The 18,900-nt window shown below is 41.7% G+C and overlaps 2 protein-coding genes and 1 long non-coding RNA gene across 6 annotated transcripts; 2 read left to right on the top strand and 1 right to left on the bottom strand.

Moving 5' to 3' along the window:
- Nucleotides 1-567: 567 nt before the first annotated feature.
- Nucleotides 568-7,970, bottom strand: LOC148425180 (uncharacterized). 2 transcript variants are annotated; one of them, XR_015865414.1, is made up of 5 exons: nt 7,577-7,970; nt 2,605-6,598; nt 2,435-2,527; nt 2,318-2,353; nt 568-1,730 (listed from the first exon to the last, which is right to left on the bottom strand). It is a non-coding gene; the product is annotated as an uncharacterized LOC148425180 (long non-coding RNA). The 2 variants fall into 2 exon arrangements; XR_015865413.1 differs by having other exon boundaries at nt 2,435-6,598.
- Nucleotides 4,072-7,571, top strand: LOC148425181 (uncharacterized). Its single transcript, XM_088413408.1, has 2 exons — nt 4,072-4,532; nt 5,660-7,571. Exons 1-2 carry the CDS (start codon nt 4,346-4,348, stop codon nt 6,526-6,528), a joined length of 1,056 nt encoding a protein of 351 aa, XP_088269534.1. The 5' UTR covers nt 4,072-4,345; the 3' UTR covers nt 6,529-7,571.
- Nucleotides 7,971-12,857: 4,887 nt separating the features above from the next.
- On the top strand, nt 12,858-16,204 carry LOC148425179 (uncharacterized). Of its 3 annotated transcripts, XM_088413406.1 has the most exons (3): nt 12,858-13,327; nt 15,170-15,343; nt 15,517-16,204. In XM_088413406.1, exons 1-3 carry the CDS (start codon nt 13,151-13,153, stop codon nt 16,078-16,080), a joined length of 915 nt encoding a protein of 304 aa, XP_088269532.1. In that variant the 5' UTR covers nt 12,858-13,150; the 3' UTR covers nt 16,081-16,204. The 3 variants fall into 3 exon arrangements, with proteins under 3 accessions (XP_088269532.1, XP_088269531.1, XP_088269530.1); XM_088413405.1 differs by having other exon boundaries at nt 12,858-13,331; nt 15,170-16,204; XM_088413404.1 differs by having other exon boundaries at nt 12,858-13,379; nt 15,170-16,204.
- The last annotated feature ends 2,696 nt before the right edge of the window (nt 16,205-18,900 follow it).

The raw sequence follows: 18,900 nt of genomic DNA, 5'->3' as shown, positions 1-18,900 counted from the left end.
GGTACCGTCAGTCAAAGATTACATTTTCAAAAATGTGAGAAAACACTTAAACTCGAGGCATACAGCGATGCTGATTGGGCATCAGACAAAAATGATAGAAGAAGTACGACTGGATATTGTTTCAGCCTAAATGAGAATGGTCCAATAATATCTTGGAAAAGTAGAAAACAACCAAGCTGAATATATAGCATTAGCAGCCACTACTCAAGAAAGTATGTACCTTGTACAACTACTTAAAGGCATGACTAGTAAAGATCAGCACGAACCAGTCAAAATATATGAAGACAATTGCTCTATCTAAGAACCTGGTATGCAGGCAAAGGAGCAAACACGTGGCCATAAAATATCATTTTGTACAGTCTGCACACATGGATCGTAAAATATCAATAGTGTACTGCCTTATTGTAAATATGGCAGCTGATATACTCACTAAGCCTGTGACAAAAGCAAGAATGGAAATGTTTAAGGGGTATTTGTTTGGGGAATGAAAAAAAAAGAAAAGAGAAAAGAATGCCAATCTGCTTATTTGTTTATTTGGGAAAGTTTACAATGTGAACCTTTGTTTTATTTACGATAGAAGGTCATGAATATGTCTTTGAGTGAGAGTGTTGAACATATTGTTAAAATGTTTTTGTTTCTTGCAAAGCCATGTTAAATGATTCTTTGTTTGGCAGGGAGCGTGCGTGCCTACGTGCACGGAAGTGTGTGTGCTGAATTCTGAGCATGCACAAAATAAAAAGGCGCGGTGAGCAAAGCTCGTAACGTGAAAGTGACGGAGCGAGGCTGTCAGGTACTTTTCTAATGAATAAGCTAATCACTCGGCGATTGCGACATGCATAAAACTGCTGCAAGGATGTCCAATGCAACATGTAGTATTAATAGTCAATTGCAGTCCTGTGGCAACATGGGCTAATTTAATTTGGGGCCGGAGATATCTCGCACAAATTTCAGTGGTCCAGTCGGCTCAGACCTGTCCCCGTTTCTGCAATTAATGCATCCCATCTCCTATATCTAGCTGTTAAATGCAACAACAAAATACCACACATAATGTTTACCGTAACTTTGCCCATTGTGAGCGTGAACACAACTGCCACTGGAGGATGGCTCTGTCAACAATATCTGTGCCCACGACATGACAATATTTCCAACACTGTTATCAGAGAAGCAGGACATAGTATTCGCTCTAGGGCCCATATCATTTCAGGTACAGGAAGTGTCATTTTTGTTCCCAGGGTACATAATTCTTATCAGTGATCAAATGTTTCTTTTTAGCGCACGCCTTTGAAGTGCAGGTTTTTTGTTGTTGTTGTTGTTTGGACAAAGATATCGTTAATTGTATGGTTGTTTTGGATGATTGTTAAAAAATTATGGATTGATGTTTCTACCAAATTGGGCCCACTTCACCGTCAGTATTATCAGATACTATAAATCTGCTCCGACCGTTTAGTTAGACTTCGCTCATGCTACCTGCTTGGGTGATTCAGTAGAGATTACCTTTTTACAGCGTGTGAGATGTATCCATATGTTTCTCTCTGCAATTTTTACAGCTGTCGGAGTGGTCAATAACATCTGGTCAGGACCTTCCCACTTTGTAGAATGTCAACACTTCATTTTGATGCTTCGGATCAGAATCCAGTCCCCTGGAAATGTAATGTGGCATGTCTAGAGCCATTAGCGTGATGGACGACATCCTCATCACGGCCCCCACCATTCAAGAACACGACACAATCCTGCACAGAGTGGTGGAGAGGGCCGCATGCTACAATCTGAAGCTGAATTTCGACAAGTGCCACAAACGCCAGTCGTCAGTACCATATGTGGGGCACCTGATAACAGCAGATGGGCTGATGCCTGACCCGTCGAAAGTGGACGCTGTAAAGAACATGTTCCCACCCGCAGATAAAGAACGTGTGCACCGCTTCTTAGGATTTGTAACCTATTTGTCCAAATTCATCCCACATCTCAGTAAAGTGGATGGGAAGTGAGCGATGGCCAGAAGCGACCTGGTGAACTGTACGTCACCCGGAGAGGCAGAATGGTCAAGCCACCTAACAGACTGACTTTGTAGGTCATGTAGGTTAGGAATAGGTGTGGTAAAGACACTTAGGGAAGTGAAGTGCTGGTAACCTCTCCTTCCTAGCTATAGTGACTGAAATGTTCAGTGTTTATTGCTCTTTATTCGTTTGAATAAATCACTTTAATAGCTGAATGCGGTTTGGTAGAGTAGCAAATATGTAAACCTAAAGTCTTGTTGGAATTTTATTTCTAAATCAACATAAACTCAAGTTAGTAATCTGACTCCAATTTGTGACCTTACCCAACTGCCACTCATCCAACAATTTCCACGCTCGTTCTGCAATAGAAAGGTATCAGGAAGTCGGCATTTTCACACACGGGTGGATTTATTACTAACACACAGATCTAATACAAGCACCTGGGTCTCGGGTCCCTCTCAATAGAGCCCTGCACGCCGCTGTTGCCACCAGCAGAGGTACTCTCCATCCGAGTTGCCCAGCAATGAGTTATACTACACAATATGCAAATGTCACATCAACAAAGGCATCCTGGCATTATTTTATTGGCTATGTGTATACTGCAGTTAACTTTAGCTTGCTCTCATTGGTCTTTCTTCCCCTGCAGAATCACTTGCTTACTCCTCCTGATTGTAGTTTTCTTCAAAGTTGTTTTCCACCAGGTGCCAAGGTCATCTCGTCCCCGCGACTAGCACCGTTTGCTCTGAAACATTCCATTCTTACACTCCCTTGCACCCCATATCCTGTTTTTGTTCACTTTACAGTCTCACACTCTCATACACAGAATGTAGCAACATCTAATGAACTACTTTAAGCTCAAACTCGTATATTCCTTTACCGCGTTTCGCGTTGCGACAGCCAATCAACTTCGGGAACATTCAATGGCTCATGCAGGGGGCAGGAATGTATCATAGCGGCCGCTTTGCGGTCACCGGGAGCGATCCAACACGGCCAGCTAAGCTTTCAATACAAAACAGAGCCAAGCAAGAGCACTCACCTGGCTTGTAGGAAGGCGGAAGCGAGAACTTGGGACAACTGGTATCTGCAGCGTTTGCTTCACTTAACAGCTGTTGAACCGTAGTTACTGTGCTAAGCTAACAATAGCGCAGCATTGTCAGCACAATATTTAGCACGGAGTGCAATGCCATCATGTGAATCCTGGACAGATTAAACAAAACTATTAATTTTGAGACATAAAAAAAAAAACTCTTAGCAAAGCCTGTCGCTGAAGGACTCAGAACACAAGAGAAGGCCTGGTATGTGGAAAAAGTTTATCGGCGGTGTTGATTCATATGAGTTGGCTCACTCATCCTGGATAAACGACGATCTGGCAATTCTTCCCACAATTACATATCCAGATATAGTCATCTACTTGTTTTTTTTCACCAAGAACATACACAGCCGAAGATCTTAAATCCTACAAAGGTTTGGACTTTGGAGGCTTACAACCACATGGCGTGTGGATGGGTGAGGGAGTTGCAAAATTTTCAGAAGAATCAGAACAACATAACTCATTTATGCAACATGTGGTAGCTTGATAATAATATTTATGCCAATGTCAGTTTTATTTATGTCATACCAAAGTCCTTTACATTAAAATAGCAAACATCAGAAAAACACCACAAGCAATAAACGTTTTTACAAGTTACAAATAAAACGTCATCATTGGATTGCAAACTTTGTTATTAGTTGCTTGCAATCAATATTTTCTTAACTGAAAAAAATGAGCGGAACAAATTCGGATGTCAGGATTTTTTCGTCTCAGATCCTGGTTGAGCTTTGCCAATGCGTCTCCTTTCCTCCGATCATTTCTGGCATTCCTCTCTTTGATTTTTGATCACGTGTGGAAGCCTTTAATAGGCTAAATGTTTTTCTCAGTCCGTCCGATTTGTGCAACCCGAAACACGGCAACAATTGACCATTTTTCCTAACGATGTTGCAGATCTACGTAGTGCCCGTGCAGTGTTATGGTTCCGGGTTTATGATGCAGCTGATGACGCGGCGTGAAAACCCTCTATAGGCATTGCGCATGCGTCAATCGACTACGGTCACTTGAGTACTACGGTCACTTCAGGTCAACAGTGGTGACGAGCGACGTTTCACGACTGTCCAAGCTATTTACGTCTTGTCGTTGAGGACGAGGGCCATCGCGCGAAGGCGTTTATTGTGCTAAAGATCCCAACGATCCCGGATCAGCACTGCCATTACCCCGCGCAGCTAGCATCTAGCTGTATAGCCACGAACAAAAGCTGTTAGCCGGCTAGCTCGTGCAAACACGTGCCGCTCAGCACCCGTCGCTCGCCCTCAGCAACATGTTTCAAATCCAAATGCTCCGAGCTTTGGTCAACGAGCGACTGAGCGTGGCCGTGGAAGAAATTTTTGTCGTGCTCGAAAGAACCATTTCAGACTACGAGGAGGAACTTTGTCGAACCAAAGAGGAGAATCGGCGACAGCGTCAACTCCTGGACGCCGTTTTCAAAGCTGACACCGACGCACCAGGTAGCATCTCTTTTCAGTCAGATGTGCCTTGGGACACACTTTTCAATTTCACATTTTTTTCACATTTTTGGAAATGTCGGCTGTGAGACTGTTGCAGCAGCATCGTGTAATGATTAGTTTTCGCCAATAGGTGGCAGCACAGTACTTTGAGATGAGATCTTAAGGGCTGTTAAACAGTGTGTGTTTCTTTGATCCTGTTTATAAAACTAGAAATGTAGATGAATGAAACTAGATTGTAGGCTACAGATTTTCAAATGTAGAACTTTTTGCCTGGTGGTGTGCCTGGAGATTTTTTTCATCAGAAAAAAATATACTTTGGCGCAAAAGGTGAAAAGCGCTGGCTTGAACATTCATCATTCTTGACTTCTGATTTTAGTGTGAGAGGTCAGCCTGGTTTAGTGGTAGAGTGATCCTATCCCTACCCAAGGGCTGTCAGTTTGATCCATGTTCAGCCCCATTGTAATACCACGTAAAAAAAATAATTAAGTAGATACCTAGGATTAGTGATGGACAAACAAAGCTTCATTAAGCACTTGAACTTTTTTTGAGACCCAAGAAAGCAATTTAATTAATTTCCCAACCACTAGTGTTAATCTTTTAGCCAGGAGCACCATCTAGAAGAGTAAAAGATGAACAGGTACTTCATGAAGCTCAATTTTTCCATTACTGAGCTGTCTGACTCCATGAAAATACTGCATTACCTTGTCATTGAAAGAGTTAATGAATAGTCAGCGTATAGTGTGACTGTCCATTTTTAATACCATTTACAGAGCAAACAAGTTACTGTATCACGTTGAGTAAGACTTTATCACATTAAATTAAAATTTACATCCTAATTCTAATATTGTACTCGTTTCTAGCATGTCGGGTTTCCGCTGTAGTGGAGAGCTGGTATACATTGCACTGGTCTCCAATCATATGCAGTTACATAGACTTTGCGAGAGGGGAGAGGTGCGTGCAGCTCACACTCAAGAGCAGCACACATAGCAATGATGACAATTCTTTAGGACTTTTGGAACAATGGGTAGAACCTCAATTTCTTTCAAGGCTATTTTGTGTTATGGTTTCTAAACTTGCAACTACTCCTTTATGCTGTTTAATGGCATACACTTCTCTGACTCCCACAGATAAGCCGGAGGCCGGCGGTGACCAGGACGAGGCAGCGGGGCGGTCGACGCATTCAGACAAGGCCGACTTTGACCAGCTTGCGGTGACATGCGTCATTGTCAAGAGTGAAGACGAAGAGCGAAGCGAGAGCGGGGAAAAGATGGCACCATTGCAAGATGCAAACAAACGCTTCCCGTGTCCTCAGTGCCACAAAAACTACAGCAGTAAAGGTCATTTAAGGAGACACGTCAAGAGTCATGCGGCGGGCCAGGGCGAGCGCCTCACGGAAGGCTCTGCCTCATGGAAGCCATCATCCATCGGGAGGAACTCGCCCCTGACGCCAGCCCCAGAGCATCCGGCCCCGGAGGAGCGCCGTTTCTCGTGCTCGGCCTGCGACATGACCTTCAAGTTTCAGTCCACCTTCCTGGGCCACATGAAAAAGCACGCGGGCGGCAAACTGCTGTCGTGCGGCGTGTGCAGCGCCACCTTCAGGTTCCGCTCCACCCTGCTCAACCACAGCAGGACTCACACGGGCGAGAAGCCCTTCACCTGCCAGCTGTGCAATGCCAGCTTCAGCGTGCATTCGTCACTGCTGAGGCACGCCCGGCTGCACACAGGCGAGAAACGCTTTGCCTGCTCCTTCTGCGACAAAAAGTTCCCACGCAAAGCCAGCCTGGTGGAGCACATGCGCATCCACACGGGTGAGAAGCCACTCTCCTGCTCCATCTGCCATATGAACTTCCGCTTCCATTCCAAGCTGGTCAAGCACATGCGAAGTCATGAGGGCGATGAGCCCTTGGTGTGTGCCACCTGCGGCCAAAGGTTCCTCTCCCGCCTGCGGCTGGACAAGCATGCCTGCGCCACCGCTCAGGCCCCCTTCCACCTCTAGACTTCGCCGTTTGTGCACGCCTTGAGCGTTCCCCGGAGGAGAATCCAGTACACTGTCAGGATCGGTTGACCTACATCATTTAATAAACAACATAATAAACAACACTCTTTTACTCGCGAGGAGAGCGGACGTGTCCAGAAATGTGTATAGTTCATTTATTAATTTGGGTTGGCCGTAGTTACAAAGCCATTGCTGACCTTATGGTTTGGGGGAGACATATGGAAACAATGAAAACAAATCAGTGTGTATAGTTCATTTATTAATTTGGGTTGGCCGTAGTTACAAAGCCATTGCTGACCTTATGGTTTGGGGGAGACATATGGAAACAATGAAAACAAATCAGTTTGTGATCTTGGGGTATTTGGGTATGAGTCCAGGCTGCTACAGTGGTACCTCCACTTATGAAATTAATCTGTTTTGTCATCCCCCCCCCCCCCCCCCCCCCCCCCGAAGTAGAGAGCCACTTTCTACATGTAAATGGTGCTCCTTAACTCTTTAAAGTTATCATATTAATTGTTAAAGTTGACAATATGAATGTAGTTTTGTTTGCCTTGAGGTGGTGCTGGTATGTTGGTGGTAAGTGCAGAGACGTTTTTAGGTTGTTTTGTTGGTACGTTTTTAGTTGACATTTCCAGGGATCTAGGCATCATTTACAACTCCGCAGGAGCAATAACATTTATTTTGGGATCATTTTGAGCATGTAAGTTTATTTAGGTTTAGTTTGCGGTCATGCAAAATGCTTCCTGTGTGATGTCATTCAGCCCACTAGCTAGTGCTAGCAACGTGCTAGCGACACTAAAATAAGACACGACAGCCTAAAATGGTATGTAACGTGTTTTTAGTTGAATATGTCCAATTTTAGCTGTAGCTAATGTTCTATTTCAATGTTATTTGTATGGTGAGAATTGTCTGGAAGTGTGGATGAAGCGTGTAAAGATGAGGAGTGCAAGACTGCAGTAAATGCAAAAATCTGGTGTCTCGTTTGTGGACAAGCTGGCATATTAAATGATAAAAAAAAAAAAAACACATTGAAAACAAACAAACTGACCTTGTGAGTTTTGATGACTTATTACATTACAGTCTTGTTTGAGCAAGCGCTGGTGTCTCTCGTGTCTCATACAGCACTCTTGAATTATACTCCTGAGTTTTCTTTTTCTGATCTTACGTTTGTAGAGGTACCACTATCTTCTTTCCCAGGACCATAAAGCCGACTCCATGCTGTCCCACCCTGTGGTCGGGTCGCAGCGCTGCGCCTGCTTTATTATAGCTGCGGGGACGTGTTGACTCCTCACACTTTCTTCACAAACAACTGACCAAAAACATCCATGTCTACCAATATACATGCTTCAAAAAAATATGGGATGCCCTATACAGTTATTCTAACATACTCGCTTTGTGACATAGGAACTTCAAACATAAAATCCATCCCTCCCAGTTCAAGTGTGTGCGTGTCGTCTGAAGGACATGTGAAGTCTTAAAGCATCTGACCCTGTGTAAGGACTGCCAACCAAACTTTGACCATCATTGAGCACTGTCATTGCAGTTACTCTTAATTTTGAGTTTTTTTTCTTTTCATTCAGTTAGTTTGGCTTTGTTTTTAGAGCAAGCTTATCCGTTTGTTATTTAAAAGAAGCTTAACCATAAGAACCCACGGTGATGCCAGCGTCACAAACACTTTGAATGCCTCAGTCTCTTTGATATAAAGCTTTATGTCTGACTTCAACTCATCAAAACCCTAAGTGGTACATTTGGGGCATCCTGGTGTGTGACAATAATGTGATAATCATGTGACTCAGCTTTTTTTTTTTTCCCCTCACTAGACATCCATTCCCAAGTAGATACTGTAGCACCGGCATGTTCAAACCCAGTCCTCGAGGGCCGCCTATCTGGCATGTTTTGGAGGTTTCTGTCCTCCTACCACACCTGATTCAAATGATCAGCAAGCTCAGCAGAAGCCTGACAACAAACCTGATCATTTGAATCAGCTACATTGGATGAGGGAAACATCAAAAACATGCAGGATAGGTGGCCCTCGAGGACCGGGTTTGGACATGCCTGCTGTAGCAGGTCAAGTCAAATATTACTTATTCAGCACATTTAAAAAGGCATCGTCAACCAAAGTGCCGTACAATGAAATAGAAACAAACACCTAAAAATACAAAAGGTCCTGCAGGTGTGAGGGTCAAGCTCTTTGATGCTGACATGGATTTTTTGGGTCTAACAAATTTCACAATTATTACATTTAAAAAATAAATAAAACTGGTATACATGATTGCTTTAGTGATGAGTCATGAATAGCTTCCCAATCTAATATAAAATAAAACGAAATTAACACAATTTTTTTCTTTTTTTTTATTAACGCAAATTATTTCTCGGCAGCGAAAGGACCCCCAGGGGGTGCCGGACTGCACTTTGAGAACCGCGTTCATAAGCTATTCACACATTTGGTTCAATGAGTTTGGAAAGTGCCTGGAATGAGAGACAGACAAAACAATTGATTATAGAACTTGCAACATTAAAAAAAAAAAAAAAAAAGGGACCAAAGCGTTTTTTCAGTTTCCAAAAATATTAGTCGATAGGCCAGAGCAGAAGTTGGCACCACCTGAGGTGTCAAAATCATTAAATTTTGTAGTCCTCAATGTCTGAGGGACATTATTTGGTATGATAGCCCTCTCTAAGTGGTAGCTTTCTTTTATTTTTGCAGGCGTTTATAGCCATACCCAGTACCGTTCACTATACATGCCTATGTGTAGGTATACTGTAGGTGTATGAAAATGTGTGGGATGATGGGATGTGCCTTAATCTATTTTACGTCATATGTTGATAGCATAGGCATTCAGAAAAAATACAGTTTAGATGAATAATTGAGTTTCCCATACATTAAACAGTCCAAAATGTATCAGTCGTACACATTTTCACCCATATTACAAAGTTGAGGCGGAAGACTGAAGGAGGGCAGGTCAAATCCCACCTTTTGCTAAATCACATCTAGAGAATATGGGCCTTTAGAACATATATGGGTTTGATAGTTGAATACACTTAACACCGTCAGTGTAGACCTAATTAAAAACTAACATTCGTCCATTGAAAATCAATGCATTTCTATGTAATGGAAAATCCATTACCGAATTAATGAATGGAGGAACTTCAGAGATGTCTCAATGCATTATGTCACATCTAGAATGAAACTTTATTGCAGCAAAACATATCACACATCATTTTAGCAGAGCATGCCACACATTTCAATCTTCAACACTATCATCATATTCATCCAGAACAGCATTTATGTTCTCCTCCACCACCTCTTTCTTCCATCTGATTGCTACAAGTCTGTAACCTACACAATTCTGTACACTTAAACTTGTTTGAAAGGCAGGAGCATTTAGGAAGTTTGCAGATTGGTACGCATTTGCAGGCCAAAAGTTCCAGGACAGCCAACGGGGCTGGTGGTCCTTGCATCCTGTATAAAATCAGCATTCCTGTAAAATAAGTAAACAATTCTTCAATTACTCATTCATAAAAACAATTAGAGCAAGATTGTAAATGTCAGTTCATGGGTTTTATTTTAAGTACCTTTGTCATGGGTTGTCCATCCATGTCCTCTTGAGTCAGGTATGTCTGACTGTCCTACCAGCCAATGCCTCCAGACCCCATCCAGATAATTGGCACGCTGTATATGCAGCTTTAAACAGTCCCTGCAGGGAGGGAGTGACCTGGACTCCACTTCACCCCTTTTTGCACGGAAAAGCCTGTAACGCACATCTTTGATGTCACATATGCTGGATGATGGTGCATACATCCTGCAAATGATTCCATGTAGCTGTGTCCTTCCTCTGACACAGCCCAGGATGTTCCCAAGGATTTGATTGAGTCTTGGAATGTCTTGCTTCCTTTGACAAGCTTTAAAGCTCTGAGTTTTCCTTGACCTGCAAAAGCAAGTGTGCTATCACAACCGGTAAAGGCATGCATCCCTATGAGGGCATCACATAGATCTTCAAGGCACTGAGCAAGCTTGCTGATATTGATGTAACGTGTGCGATTCTGACGCCTGTCTTCTGACAGAGGAGAGCATTTATACTCTTACAGCATGCAAGGGAAAGGATCATGACATCAGTGTCCTCACAATAAGTAAGGTTTAATAGCCACTCTGGTCACATCCTTCTTTTGTCCTTGTTTCAGCCGAACACTTGCCTTCATGTTTGTGAATGTTTTTAGGTTCTGTTTTGTAATTTTGTCATGGAATTTTGTTGTGAGTGAATCTTACTCCAAACGTTCGCTTCTGAACTTCATAAATGCTTCCTCACCAGTCTGCTGTGCATGCAGAAGATTATTGGCTATGTCTGGTGACACAGAAATTCCAGTGACAGACTAATGTTATCAGACTCGGTTTAATAGCCATTCTGGTCACATGCTTCATTTGTCCTTGTTTCATCCGCACACTTGCCTTCATGTTTGTGAATGTTTTTAGGTTCTGTTTTGTAATTTTGTCATGGAATTTTGTTCTGAGTGGATCTTACTCCAAACATTCACTTCTGAACTTCATAAATGCTTCCTCACCAGTCTTCTGTGCATGCAGAAGAATATTGGCTATGTCTGGTGACCCAGAAATTCCAGCGATGGACTAATGTTATCAGACTCCTCTGGACCAAAAAGGTTTACCCAGCTGTTGACTCAAATAACAATTTCACTTTTTGTCTGAACTCGTAACAATTTTATTATGGGCAACTGCCACCTTCACGTTCACAATAACTGCAACCCCCATGCTTCCGCAGCACTCTCATCATATCCCAAGAGCAACACTGTCCTCCAACAGTATGGCATGTGTAGTTGGTTCTCCAAATTAAACAACACCAGCTTCCTTCCATAAGCTCTACAAATGCATTCACATCAGCCCTATCCTTCTGTATCCTGGGCCTTTGTAGATCTTGATGGCTGAAAAACTCTGAGAATTCATTCCCTACCATGCTCCTAAGTAGCCTAAGATACTGACTTTTGTTTTCTGAAGTCAGATGGTATCTGGTGACTGCAGCTGAAGCTGCAGCTGAAACTGAAACCCTTGGTTCCACCAGCAGTCTGAGTGTCCTTATATTATAGGATAATATCTCAGTGTAGTTTTTTTCTTTTGTGGAAATCTACAGCTTAGAAGTTATTGACAAATTTACAGCAGACAAACTGATGTTGGTAGGCAGAGCTGTATGTGGGCAGCTTGGTTTATGTAATTATTTCACAAAAGCAGTCACAAGTAGCAAGTGGTAATAGTTTTGTCCTTATTAATTTGCACACATCTGAGTCAGAAAATAAATCAAATCAAGCAAGACTCACTTCATTTCCCAGCTGTACATTAAAATATCATGGTGTTATCTGCTTTCAACACACTGCAGCCTTGCGAAACTACTTCCACACACTGGCACAGCAAACACCAATACCCTCTTAACATTCTAAAGTTGATAGTTTATGGTTATACTGTAGAATGCTCGGGAAATAAATCTAGATGTGATATAATGCATCTGCCAAGTTCCTCCATGCATTGGTTCTGTAATGAATTTTCAGTTACATTGAAATGCATTGATTTTCAATGGACAAATATTAGTTATTAGTTCATTAGGACTAAAATAACAGTGTTAAGTGCATTCAACTATCAAACCCATACATTTACTAAACACCCATGCTTTAGGTATGATATAGCAAAAGTAGGGATTTGACCCACCCTCCATTCAACATCTGCCTCAATCTAATCCTTTGTAATATGATAATAAGATATATTAAGATATAATAAGATATTTAGATAATAATAATTATCTAAACGGTAATTTTTCTGAATGCCTATGCTATCAACATATGATGTAAAATAGATTAAAACATATCCCATCACCCCATACACCTATACATACACATAGGCATGTATTGTGAACGGTACTGGGTATGGGTATAACAAGCTGTAAAAAAGCTACTACTGAGAGAGGGCTATCATACCAAATAATATCCCTCAAAGAGCATTACAAAAATCAATGATAGCTTTTCCCACCTCAGGTGGTACCAACTTGTGTTTTTTTTTTTTTTTCTTTTTTTTGGGGGGGGGGCTATGGCCCATAGACTATGTATTTTTTGTCACTTAACTGTTTTCATTAACCGTTCGCCGTTTGTTGTTGCCCTCTTATTGACTAAAACCAACGGATCAACAGAGCGGTGTCTGACGTCCACAATAAACGAACACACACACACACACACACACACACACACACACTGATACAAAGGTGTAATGACTAGAAGTTGCGATAGGTGGTAGGAACGAGCAAAAAGATCCTAAACGTACCTTTATAGGGGCGACGTAAGAGAAAGACGACACAGAAGTGCTCGAATTAGTCGCATAGCATTAAACGGGAGCTAACGTCACCTTTTCAAACACGACTTTTTGGCTTTTACATGCATTATTCGTTCGGTATTACTTTTCTGTGATCTTGAGCTAGACAAAAACATTCCTGGTTGTTGTGAAGCCTCCTGTTTGCGGCACTTTGAAGCCACTCGCTCGCCTGCTAGCTAGAAACAAAGCGCGAATGCTAAGCACGCCAGCCGTCAGTGCAAAAGTCTTCCTGTGAGCGTTTTTTGTTCCGATCGCGCGGAAATGTGTAAGGTCAAAATGCTGCGAGCTCTCGTCAACCAGCGTTTGAATGCGGCCGTGGAGGAAATATTTGAGGTGTTGGCACGAACCATCAGCGAATACGAGGACGAACTTTCTCGAACAAAAGAGGAGAATCTGCGACAACGGCAACTTTTGGAAGCGCTCATGGACTCCGGCGCTGTAGGTTGGTTCACAATCCACGCCAACGGACGCCTTTTGCCTTTCAGCATAAGTATATATATATATATATATATATATATATATATATATATATATATATATATATATATATATATATATATATATATATACATATATACATATATACACAGGCAAGGGGGACACTGACGTATATATATAATATATATAATGTGTGTGTTATATATATATATATATATATATATATATACAAGGGGGACACTGACGGCACACAGTGTGCCGTCAGTGTCCCCCTTGTATGGAGTAAGGCTGTCAAAAAGACAAGCGTGTTTAACATGTCGTTTGAGTACGACTTTAAATTAGGTTGAGTTTACGAATTGAAAAGGTATTTTGAATGCAACTCTAGTTTGCCCGACTTGACGCGAGATACGGCTTCAAGTGTCTGTCCTTTGCATTTGTGGCTCTGGATATGCAAATTAGACCAAGCTTCCCAGGAAAGACAGTTGATCTGCCTATCAAAAAAAAAAAGTTGATCTGCCTGTTGTCCGCGCCGCCATTAGTCATCTACACCTGATACTTGTCGGGTACATAAATTACATATTTATTCATAAATTATGAAATGAAATTGGACTGACAGGCTAGCAAGTTAGCTTGCAAGCTATTGACCCGTGTCTACAAATTCTTGTATTGTTTTTAAAATTATTGCAATAAATTATAAGTTGGTCCGTCACAATGTTTTTAAGAGATTAACTGTTACGTAACCACAACAATACATAAGTAAACAATAGAATATCTTTATTTGTAGTTAATGGATCTTTATTTCGTATAACCATTCCATTCGTTTGTGCAATTCAAAGAAAAGTGTTTTTCCCAAATTAACTGCAGTGCTTTTTTTCTGCCATCAGTCACTAACCAGCAGAAGCTTCCTGAAGATTAAGCCATTTCCCCAAAAATTGGCCACAAATGTACCAATTTGAGCATTACTAAAAATGTAATTATACATTATCTTTAAAGGATAGAATGTAAGATTTAGACCGTTTTTAATTAAAAATGAAGAAATAAATCATTATAAAAAAAAGTGCAAATAAATGTGTTCTTAACGACCAACAGTATGTTTCGAATATAATCGTAGGTCTGGTAATCATTAAATTATATTACATTGGGGGTTGCACTCCTCCGGAGTTAGTCATGTCTGTTATAGCTACAGTCAGCTAAAGGAGTGTGTATTGCTGCATTTACCGTAATTCTCTAAAGCTCCCACGGGCACATGCAAAAAATTACACATACTGTACTTCCTTTAAAGGGACGATGTGTAAGATTTATACCGTTCTTCATTAAGGACTGCTGGAGGTGCTGCATTTACCACTGTTCGTAAATATAACAGACATGGCAGCCTCTGGAGGAGTGCTATATGATCCATGTACTGTAATACGGTTTAATAATAACTAGGCCTACGATTATATTTAAAACATACTGTTGGTCATTAAGAACACATTTATTTGCAAATTTTAAGATGTATAATCATTTAATGTATTTGAATGAAAAATGGTCAAAATCTTACACATTGTTCCTTTAAGATGATGACATTGCTTCAGTTTGTGTTCAATTCAGCCATTTTTTTCTGCTTTCCGCAACAGCTACTACTGAGTCGTGCCGCTCCAACAGGTCTTAATACGTATTATAAGTAACTGAATTTCTAAAGAAAACTTGTGTTTAAATAAATAAATAAATAAATACAAAAATATATATAAAAATATTGTATGACTGACCACTGTCGCTCTTGGATCATTCTCCCCTCGACCAAAAACTCAACCAAAACAAAACAATGTCTTTTTCTTGTTCTGTTTGCGGATGTCGGTCAAGATGACGTGGACCCTGAGGAGGAGCGGGAGTGGAGCTCCAGGAGGGAGCAGCAGGAGGAGGAGGAGGAAGAGGAGAAGGTGGAGCCTGAGCCAGACTGCGGAAAAGGTGTGCAAGCCGGGCGTCTGCAGCGGTACCATGCAGCCAGCAGCCAGCCGCCTCCCAAGGCGACCAAGAGTGAGACACCGGATGCGGCCCGGTGGGTGGGTGCCGTCAAAAAAGCGGGCGGGCCCTCGGCCTCGTCGGCCCACAGCGAGCAGCGCTACCCACCGGACCACGCGCGACTGGACGCCAAGCACTTCAAATGCTCTCTGTGCGACTCGGCCTTTTTCAAGATGTCTGACTTGCAGCGCCACATGATGATCCACTCGGGGGAGAAACCCTTCAGCTGCAGCGTGTGCCCCAAGAGGTTCATCCGCAAGGCGCACCTGGTGTACCACATGAGGACGCACACGGGTGAGAAGCCCTTCACCTGCACCTTCTGCACCAAGCGCTTCTCCCTCAAGGGCAACCTGATGCGCCACACCCGCAAGCACACGGGTGAGAAGCCATTCAAGTGCGCAGAGTGCGGTGCCAGCTTTGCCGCGCGCCCTGCCTTGATTCAGCACGTGCGCACGCACGCCACGGACAAGCCCTTCAAGTGCTCCTTCTGTGGCGAAGGCTTCGCTCAGAGGGGACACCTGTTGGGGCACACCCGTGTCCACACGGGCAACAAGCCCTTCTCATGCACTGTCTGCAGCAAGAAATTCGCTGTCAAAGCGGCGCTCAATGTGCACGCGCGCACCCACACCGCAGACGCCGATGAGACTTTGGCCTGCCACTTGTGCCGGACAACCTTTGCAAACAAGCACCAGCTCGACAAACATGCATGTGCCGGTGAGGGCAGCTCGACTCAACTGGATTTGGATACGTAAATATCGCCTGAAATGTTTTTCTTGCGTGTCAAAAATACAGTGCTATTCCTGTGTATCCTACACTTTGTAACCCACAGCAAGAGAGGCTAGTGGAGCTGATACTATTAAAATCCGCGCAAACCTTTCCAGTGTGCTCCTGTCTTAAGTTGAGGAGTCGTGACGTTGCGTAATCATTGTCAAAGTCAATGTTAACCTAGCCTTGTCTTACTTGCAGCAGCGTTTCTGTGTGTGATACAATGACATCCCCTTATGTCATACTTTTCAATACATACATTTCTTCTGTCATTGTATTTTGCCGACATCAACAGATGACTAATTCCACATATATATTAGGGTTGCACAATTATGGCCAAAATAATAATCATGATTAGTTTGGTCAATATTAAAATAACGATTATTCATCATGTTTGGTCAAACATGTTTTATGCACTTGTTTTCAAACAAGCGGTATATATTAAAAAAGGCTTCAAGGCTTGATATTTACAAATAAACTAAAACTAGTATATGTGCAAATTGTGAAGAAATTGCGTGTGAAGGTGAAACACCTGAAGGGAGAGGTGTTGAATGATGTGGAATGGCGGGAATTGGGGGAATCAAAGTTGGAACAGTCGGAATCGGATAAAGAATGGCAAAGATAGAAGGGAAAAAGTGAAATTGTGGGTAAATTTTGAATTCTGGGAAGAAGAAATGGCAGGACTTGGGGGAATCGATTAAAATTGCAACGGTTGGAATCGGGCAAAGAATGGCAAAGATACAATGGAAAAACTGAAAAAGTGGAATTGTTGGTAAATTTTGAATTCTGGGTAAAAATGGATGGGCGGGCATTGGGGGAATTGATTAAAGTTGGAACGGTCGGAATCAGATGAAGATCAGATGAATGGCAAAGATGTAAGGGAAAAGCTGAAAAAGTGGAATTGTGGGTAAGTTTTGAATTCTGGGAAGAAGAAAATGGATACCACCATGGAATGGCGGGACTTAGGGGAATTGATTAAAGTTGGAACGGTAGGAATTGGATGAAGAATGGCAAAGATATAAGGGAAAAACTGAAAAAGTGTAAATGTGGGTAATTTTTGAATTCTGGGTAAAAATGGATGGGCGGGCATTGGGGGAATCGATTAAAGTGGGAACGGTCGGAATCGGATGAAGGATGGCAAAGATATAAGGAAAAAACTGAAAAAGTGGAATTGTGGTTAAATTTTGGGAAGAAGAAAAACTGGGAATGAGTTGAAACGTGCCAAAAAACAGGCAGAATAATAACTAGAATATGTGCAATTCTGAAGAAATTGCGTGTGAAGGTGAAACACCTGAAGGGAGAGGTGTTGAATGATGTGGAATGGCAGGAGTTGGGGGAATCTATTAAAGTTGGAACAGTCAAAATCTAATAGAGTGGCAAAGATATGTGAAAAACTGAAAAAGTGGAATTATGGGTAAATTTTGAATTCTGGGAAGAAGAAAATGGATACCACCACGGAATGGCGGGACTTGGGGAAATCGATTAAGTTGGAACGGTAGGAATCGGATGAAGAATGGCAAAGATATAAGGAAAAAGTGAAAGTGGAATTGTGGGTAATTTTTGAATCATGGGAAGAGGAAAATTCTAGGCCAATGAAATGGCGGGAATTGGGGGAATCGATTAAAGTTGGAACGATGGGAATCGGAGCAGTAATGGCCAAGATAGAAGGTTACAAATTTTTGGTTAGGAAAATAGGAATGAGGAATTATGGGTAAAATTATTAAAATAGTTATGAATTACTGGAAGGTGTGAATATAAGTAATGTTGAGTGTGAACTGTATTAACTGAATGATGTGAGTGTGAAGTGGAGAAGCTTCAAATAAGAAAGGTTAAATCTGCTATTGGGAATGAATTATGAATTGTAATAGGTGAAAAATATGGAATTTGGGGAAAATATGAATAATTATGAACTATTGGAATGATGGGAATGAGCCATAAGGCAAAATGAATGAGTTAAATGTTATGAATATGAAAGAGGAAAGGTCAAAATGTGAAATGTTTAATCTCCCATTGGGAATGAATGGGAAGCCCTCCCATTGGAAATGAATTATGAATATTTAAAGATGGAAACATATGGAAAATATTGAAATGTTTTAATTACTGGAATGATGGGAAGGATCCCTAAGACGAGATGAATCAGTTAAACATTGAAAATATGAAACGGGAAAGCTGTAATAATGAAATGAAAAATGACGTAATGTAAGTCAATGGGACTTTTTGGGTTGAAAAACCGTGAATTCTGGGAAAACACCTAATATTTGGAATGTGAAAAATGGAAACCCCCCATTCCCGAATAAGTGGAATTACATGAAAGTGGAACGGGGTGAATCGAATAAACTGGGAATGAGTTGAAACGTGCCAAAAAACAGGCAGAATAATAACAACTAGAATATGTGCAATTCCTGAAGAAATTGCGTGTGAAGGTGAAACACCTGAAGGGAGAGGTGTTGAATGATGTGGAATGGCAGGAGTAGGGGGAATCTATTAAAGTTGGAACAGTCAAAATCTAATAGAGTGGCAAAGATATAAGTGAAAAACTGAAAAATTGGAATTATGGGTAAATTTTGAATTCTGGGAAGAAGAAAATGGATACCACCACGGAATGGCGGGACTTGGGGGAATCGATTAAAGTTGGAACGGTTGGAATCGGATGAAGAATGGCAAAGATATAAGGGAAAAACTGAAAAAGTGGAATTGTGGGTAATTTTTGAATTGTGGGTAAAAATGGATAGGCGGGCATTGGGGGAATTGATTAAAGTTGGAACGGTCAGAATTGGATGAAGGTTAGCAAATATAGATGGGAAAAA

The sequence above is a fragment of the Hippichthys cyanospilos genome, chromosome 4 (genome assembly GCF_059441005.1).
Source record: "Hippichthys cyanospilos isolate Australia breed blue-spotted pipefish chromosome 4, RoL_Hcya_1.0, whole genome shotgun sequence".
Lineage (NCBI taxonomy): Eukaryota > Metazoa > Chordata > Actinopteri > Syngnathiformes > Syngnathidae > Hippichthys > Hippichthys cyanospilos.
This window is presented reverse-complemented; position numbering and strand designations above follow the sequence as displayed.

Bases quoted from the DNA above. Each gene is read 5' to 3' on its own strand.
- LOC148425181 (XM_088413408.1), top strand. From the start codon at position 4,346: ATGTTTCAAATCCAAATGCTCCGAGCTTTGGTCAACGAGCGACTGAGC. The intron at 4,533-5,659 runs GTAGCATCTCTT...TGACTCCCACAG, and splicing joins AGCTGACACCGACGCACCAG to ATAAGCCGGAGGCCGGCGGT.
- LOC148425179 (XM_088413404.1), top strand. From the start codon at position 13,151: ATGTGTAAGGTCAAAATGCTGCGAGCTCTCGTCAACCAGCGTTTGAAT. The intron at 13,380-15,169 runs GTATATATATAT...ATGTCGGTCAAG, and splicing joins CCTTTTGCCTTTCAGCATAA to ATGACGTGGACCCTGAGGAG.